The sequence below is a fragment of the Alosa alosa genome, chromosome 19 (assembly GCF_017589495.1).
Source record: "Alosa alosa isolate M-15738 ecotype Scorff River chromosome 19, AALO_Geno_1.1, whole genome shotgun sequence".
Taxonomy (NCBI): domain Eukaryota; kingdom Metazoa; phylum Chordata; class Actinopteri; order Clupeiformes; family Clupeidae; genus Alosa; species Alosa alosa.
The window spans coordinates 2,729,339-2,736,838 of NC_063207.1; the positions used below are offsets into that span (position 1 = coordinate 2,729,339).

General features: G+C 47.1%; 1 protein-coding gene across 1 annotated transcript in view; it reads right to left on the reverse strand.

The window, feature by feature from the left end:
• LOC125284342 (enhancer of polycomb homolog 1-like) overlaps positions 1-7,500 on the reverse strand; it is a 21,098-nt gene that overhangs the window by 11,858 nt on the left and 1,740 nt on the right. The window contains exons 2-4 of the mRNA XM_048228257.1: positions 4,033-4,192; positions 3,362-3,507; positions 3,009-3,215 (exon numbers count right to left, since the gene is read on the reverse strand). Of these exons, the coding sequence (XP_048084214.1) occupies positions 3,009-3,215; positions 3,362-3,507; positions 4,033-4,192 (513 nt within the window). The remainder of the gene's footprint in view (positions 1-3,008; positions 3,216-3,361; positions 3,508-4,032; positions 4,193-7,500) is intronic.

A 7,500-nucleotide genomic window follows, 5' to 3' on the forward strand; every position in this document is an offset into this window, starting at 1 on the left:
CTACACACACACACAGAACATCATAATGCAGGTCTCCCTCAGCTTCCAGCATCTTCTCATCTGACACCTCGTCATTCTTGGGTTCTACACACACACACACCTACACACAGAACATTTTCATAATGCGTCTCTCCTCACAGCATCTTCTCATAACACCTCGTCATTCTTACGGTTCTACACACACACACACACAGAACATGTCCCCAATGCAGGTCTCTCCTCAGCTTCAGCATCTTCTCATCAATACCCCTCGTCGTTCCAAATGTTCCCCACACACACACACAGAACATTACAATGCAGGTCTCCTCAGCTTCAGCATCTTCTCATACGACACCTCGTCATTCTTACGGTTCTACACACACACACACAGAACATTACAATGCAGGTCTCTCCTCAGCTTCAGCATCTTCTCTCACACGACACCTCGCTATTTCTTCACGGTTCTACACACACACACACACACACAGAACATTACAATGCAGGTCTCTCCTCAGCTTCAGCATCTTCTCATACGACACCTCGTCATTCTTACGGTTCTACACACACACACACACACAGAACATTACAATGCAGGTCTCTCCTCAGCTTCAGCATCTTCTCATACGACACCTCGTCATTCTTACGGTTCTACACACACACACACAGAACATTACAATGCAGGTCTCTCCTCAGCTTCAGCATCTTCTCCTCTGACACCTCGGCCATTCTTACGTTCTACTGAACACACACACACACACACACAGAACATTACAATGCAGGTCTCTCCTCAGCTTCAGCATCTTCTCATACGACACCTCGTCATTCTTACGGTTCCACACACACACACACACACACACACACAGAACATTACAATGCAGGTCTCTCCTCAGCTTCAACATCTTCTGATATGACACCTCGTTGTTTTCATAGTTCACAGACACACCTTGCCGTGCAGCATCAGTGAGTGAGTGTGTGTGAGTGTGCGCGCGCGCGAGTTCAGTCTGTGCATGCGCATCTTCTTGGGGCGGTGTCTGAAGGCAGGGCTCTACACTAACATTTGGTTTTCCAGGAGCACTTGTGTGCCCAAGTGAAAACATTTAGGAGCACAGACACAAATCTGATCGCACAGTCAGTTCTGCACTTAACAATGTACACATAATGTAACATTATACTGCAGCCAACATGCCAGTGCACCAATTGCAAAGATTAACAACGACCGACAACGGCCGTGGCGAAACTGGCTGGGGCACCTGCAACGTACACTAGTGACCCGGGTTCGATTCCCGCCCTGTGGTCCTTTCCGGATCGCACCCCCGACTCTCTCCCACTCACTTCCTGTTTTTCTCCACTATCCTGTCGCATTAAAGGCATAAAAGGCCAAAAATATATACTTGATTATACATTTACAGAAAACAAAGATTTTAAAGAATATCAGTGCCTACTTTGTATGTAATTTATTTGTGAAACCATCTGTAGCAAATCCCAATATGCCCAATGTCCGTGGTGCCATATCTGACTGCATACTGCCTAATACTACTACTAAAACAGTCCATTTTCTCTTCCACAAAACCCAACATAGCCTAATCAAGGATATTCATATTTATTTGAAATATCTGCATTGATGGGGGCAGTAGGCAAATTTTACTTTTAGTTTTGCACTTAAGCTTGTATTCGTTGTCAGTAGTGTTCTAAACGCAGTATTACGGGAGGCTACTTTTGTCCCTGTTCGCTAATTACATTTTGCATATTGCATAGCATAACCGTCAACTGGGCTAAATGGCACATTACTTTTCCTTCTCACACTGCATTCTCAGAATCTCATCCTGTTCCTCCTATATCTTTTTTCGTTGTTGGTACATTTACATTTTTCCTCTGAATTTGGTGGATAGAAGAAATGAGTTGTACTTTGCATCTTGGCTGGCTGGCTGGCTAGTCTAACTTAACTTTCCGCTTTTTCCACGCACCCTTGAATTTGATAGAAGCGACTAGTGAGTGACAAACTTAAGGTTAAGCAACGTGAAACTGCTCCAACGTTGATGGGAGGTGTAGTTTTTATGCTGCATTCACAACGTGATTCTATGGTTCGCACCAGTAAGGTTTTCATTGTTGTGGTATATTTAGTTAGCCTGGCCTTTGCCTGTCTACGTACTTCCGCTCGACTTCTTTTCCCTACAGTACTCCGTCTGGAATAGCTTGATTCGCCCTCGTTTACTTCGGAGGTTGGGCAGCCGAACCAACCAGCGAACAGAGGCGTCCCTGAGCGCGATTACGTTACCAGGCATGGTGTTTTCAATTCCCTCGTCCCCCCCGGAAGCAGACGCTTGGAATACACCAACGTTAGGGGGCGAAAAAGGGCTTAAATACTTATGAAATCTTTGAGCAAATGTGAAAAGGCGCCAAAATAAGGTTGGTGTGAGTTATTAAGCTCTTTCTAGTTTAGCCTATTAACAGAAGTGTCACGAACAAAGTCAGATTGAGTAGGATGTTATATCGTCAGCTAAATTTCAATCTTAATTTTTGTCACTTGAAATACTAACGTGCCGAGTCAAACTTTAGTTTAGTAGGCTACATGGTGATGTCAGAATCGCTATTTTTCAAACACTAAGAGGCTTCGACATAACATGAAATTTTGATCCGAAGCATCATTAGTGTCTCTACACATGAACTTCGAGCATTGAGAACATTGTTAGATGTACACATAGTTTACCAAAAGAAAGATTTTGACAACTCACTCCTTGCAAGATAGCAAGATGCAGCGAGCAAAAAACAAGTGAGTTGTTCCAAATGCTTTCTTTCAGTAAACTCTGTGTACACCAACAATGTTCTCAATGCTTTCAGTTCATGTAGAGACACTGATGATACTCGATCAAAGTTTCATGTTGTGTCGAGCCTTCTTAGTGTTTGAAAAATAGCGATTTTGACGCAATTGTATCAAAAAAGTAGTGGCCCTATAGGATTCCCATTCAAAAGGTAATTTCACCCGAAAACCACAACGCATACAAGCTTAAAAGTAGCGCTTTGGTGGTCACCTTGCGTGTCTGCATCTTCTCGGTGCGGCGTCTGAAGGCCACGTACGGGTCGCTGGTGCTGGACCCGTCCCTCTTCTCCTGCTTGACCAATGGGATGAGAGAAGGCTTCTTGCAGCTCCGCCTTTTCCTGCTCCAGTACTCAAACACTTCCTGGATGAGTTCATCGTCCTCTTTCAGCAGGAGCCTGGCTTCCTGTAGAGTCACCAGCTACACACACACACACACACACACACAGTTAGTCACAGAAGCCGGTAGAGTTAAATGTGACACACCCACACAATAGAGCTTCAAGTCAGGCACCAGCTACACACACAGACGCACACACACAGACACACAGACACACACACACACACCTGCTGTCCACTGCCCTTCTCCAGTTTCTCCATCATGTCCTCAAACTGCAGCGCTCCAACCTGCAGCCTCTTCTGCACCTGCAGCAGACACGCCTCGTCATCACCGTCCAGGTCATAGTCTGGGTGCTCTGGCTCCAAACTGAAGGCTGCAATACACACACACACACATATTACACACACACTCCTCATCCAGGTCATAGTCTGGGTGCTCTGGCTCCAAACTGAAGGCAGCAATACACACACACACACACACACACACACACACACACACACACACACACACTCCTCGTCCAGGTCATAGTCTGGGTGCTCTGGCTCCAAACTGCTGCCTGTAACACACACACACACTCTCTCTCTCTCTCTCTCTCTCTCTCTCTCTCTCTCTCTCTGTCCAGATCATAACCTGGCTGTTCAGGCTCCTAACTAAATGCCGAGACATAACACACATGCCCAGTCAGTGCCCACCACAACAATCGCCCAGCGTGCCCACCACAACACACCTGGCTGCGTGCCAGTCCGGTGCCCACATACCTTCGCGGCCCAGTCAGTGCCCAACACAACACACGTGCCCAGTCAGTGCCCAACATAACACACGTGCCCAGTCAGTGCCCACCACAACACACGTGCCCAGTCAGTGCCCACCACAACACACGTGCCCAGTCAGTACTCACGCTGGATGTGGATGAGCTGTTTGGGCATGCGGAACTCGCCCGCGTACAGAGAGTCGTAGTAGCCGATGTCGCTCTCGGCCTCGGGCACCGGGATGACCATGGTGTCCTTCTTCTCCCCGAATACCTGCTGCGCAGAGATGGCCCTCTGGAGATGGTGCTCCTGAAACACACACACACACACAATGGATTATTGGGGTGTTTGTGTGTGAGAGAGAGATACAGAGAGAGAGAGAGAGAGAGACCATGGCCTACCACAGCGACGTGCTGCATGAGAGAGAGAGAGAGAGAGAGACCTTGGCCTACCACAGCGACGTGCTGCATGAAGAGAGAGAGAGAGAGAGAGAGAGACCATGGCCTACCACAGCGACGTGCTGCATGAGAGAGAGAGAGAGAGAGAGAGAGAGAGCTGGTTCACCACAGCGGCGTGCTGCATGAGAGAGAGAGACCATACTACCATGGCCTACCACATGCGGCGAGAGAGCATGAGAGAGAGAGACCTTGGCCTACCACAGCGACGTGCTGCATGAGAGAGAGAGAGAGAGAGAGACCATGGCCTACCACAGCGACGTGCTGCATGAGAGAGAGAGAGACCATGGCCTACCACAGCGACGTGCTGCATGAGAGAGAGAGAGAGAGAGAGAGAGAGAGAGAGAGAGAGAGAGAGAGAGAGAGAGAGACCTTGGCCTACCACAGCGACGTGTCTATCATAAGTTCTGTGTGTGCACTAGCAGAAATAAGAGGGTTCAGTTTGATTGGCACATGTGGTCAACACATACTGTAGTTTGTCTTACTCGCTCACATACAGTTTTGTGTTTTCATTTTGCTATTGCAAAACGCAGCTCTATTCTCTTCTGGGCCTGCATACGTGTTCTGATGCCAGACCTGTGGCTGGACGACCTGTGTGGACCACCTGGGACACGGAGGCCAGCACAAAGGGGGAGCTCAGTGCAGCACCATACTACAGCACTATACTGCAGCACCATACTGCAGCACTATACTGCAGCACCATACTACAGCACCATACTACAGCACATCGGGCTGGACAGCAGTGCAGCACTATACTACAGCACCATACTACAGCACATCGGGCTGGACAGCACTACACTACACTACAGCACTACACTACAGCACCATACTACAGCACCATACTACAGCACATCGGGCTGGACAGCAGTGCAGCGCTATACTACAGCACCATACTACAGCACATCGGGCTGGACAGCACAACACTACACTACACTACAGCACCATACTACAGCACCACACTACAGCACATCGGGCTGGACAGCAGTGCAGCGCTATACTACAGCACTACACTACAGCACTGTACCGCTTCACATCGGGCTGGACAGCAGTGCAGCGCTATACTACAGCACTACACTACAGCACTGTACCGCTTCACATCGGGCTGGACAGCAGTGCAGCGCTATACTACAGCACTACACTACAGCACTGTACCGCTTCACATCGGGCTGGACAGCAGTGCAGCACAATAGAGTGGTGAAGTCCCGCCCCTTCCGTTTGCCTCCATGGGACCTATCTTTCAAAAAAATTGAACGGCAGTCTATGACGAAAAAGAAATTATTTTCTGGTCCCGGTTGACTTATGCCTTGAATTACCCATATGATGTTTGTCAATTTTTCATGTAAAGACATTTGCAGTTCGTAACTATTGAATTACAACATTGTGAAAGATCGTAATTCCAACGACTACAAACCCATCAGTCGCGCTAATGACGTTAGCTCATTCACAGCCACACTAGATTGTACAAGCATACCAGCAACAGGTCTTAATTGGGCTTTCCTTGCCGAAGAAAATACCATGAGTCAGAGGATTAAAACACATCAGGTAAGTTGTATTAGCCCATAGACTGTACATTACATACTGTTAAGTGACATAGCAGGCAGCAAGATGCAAACCGTTAACTAGCATAACAGCTCTTATCGTTTCATTATGTTGGTGGCGATACATCGCTTCGAGACGAGAGATGTAGTCCACTGAGTGGATTCAAGACAAAACCAACATAACTTTTGAAGTCTATCGAACAACAGTACTTTCTTGGCCCGTGAAAAATTATTTTTTAAATTCACACACATCATATGTGAAATTTGTGGCACAATTCAAACTGGACCAAAAAATAATTGTTATCTCTCCATTAACTCCCGTTCATAATTTTTTGAAAGATAGGTCCCATGGACCGGAAGTAGAAGGGGCGGGACTTCACCACTCTATACTACAGCACCACACTACAGCACTACACCACTTCACATCGGGCTGGACAGCAGTGCAGCACTATACTACAGCACTACACTACAACACTACACCACTTTACATCGGGCTGGACAGCAAAAACAGTAGCGGAGAGGTAGCCTACCGCTCCATATCAGCCAATGGGATAAATACAATGTGATTGTCTGGGAAAGTAGTGTGAGAGTGAGAGAGTGAGAGGAGAGAGTGTGAGGAGTGAGTGAGAGAAGAGAGAGAGAGAAAGTGTGAGAGGAGTGAGAGTGAGAGGAGAGAGTGTGAGGAGTGAGAGTGAGAGTGAGAGGAGTGAGAGTGGAGAGTGAGAGGAGAGTGTGAGGAGTGAGTGTGAGAGGAGAGTGAGAGAGGAGTGAGAGTGAGAGGAGAGAGTGAGAGAGGAGTGAGAGGAGAGAGTGTGAGAGGAGAGAGTGTGAGGAGTGAGTGTGAGGCTATGCTCACACTGCAGCTTGGGGGCTGTGGAGACAGAGCTCCACTTCTTAACAGAATGCCCAAAATATGAGGAAACACAGACATTATTTTTCAATAAATTAAATTCAACCCTCCCTGAATTCCAAACCTGGACAAATGAGGCTAAATTGCCTTACATCCTCGGAGAGAATGAGGATGTGGTCATTCTGGCTGCAAAATTTGTAGCAGCCTGCCACAACCTGAGGGACTGCCAGTGAGGCCACAACCACCAACAATGTTGTATATTTGTTCTTATTATTAGAATTGTTGTCTTACTTTTATGTCTTCTATGTCTACTTTTATGTCCTCTTATATGTGAATTCCACAATTCTGTTAAGTATGTATTTATTTTCAATTTTTTTCCTCTTTACCTCTTCTGTGTACATGTAATTGAGCTTTGGCAATAATCTTCATGCAACCTTCATGCCAATAAAGCTTTCTTGAATTGAATTGAATTAAGTGTGTGTGAGAGGAGTGAAAGTGAGAGGAGAGAGTGTGAGTGAGAGGAGAGTGTGAGAGGAGAGAGTGAGAGGAGTGAAAGTGAGAGGAGAGAGTGAGAGTGCTATTTAACTGGTAATAAGAGACAAATGACCATGGGTCAATGGGGGCTGATTCTAGACTAGAGATGTCTGAGTGATTTCTGGGTGATAAGAGGTAGGTCGAAAGCACAGGCTTGGGAGACAGAGAAATGATGACAGGCAGGCAGACAGACGCATGGGGGTGATTGGTAGAGCTAGGCTACACAGCCAGCCCATGCCT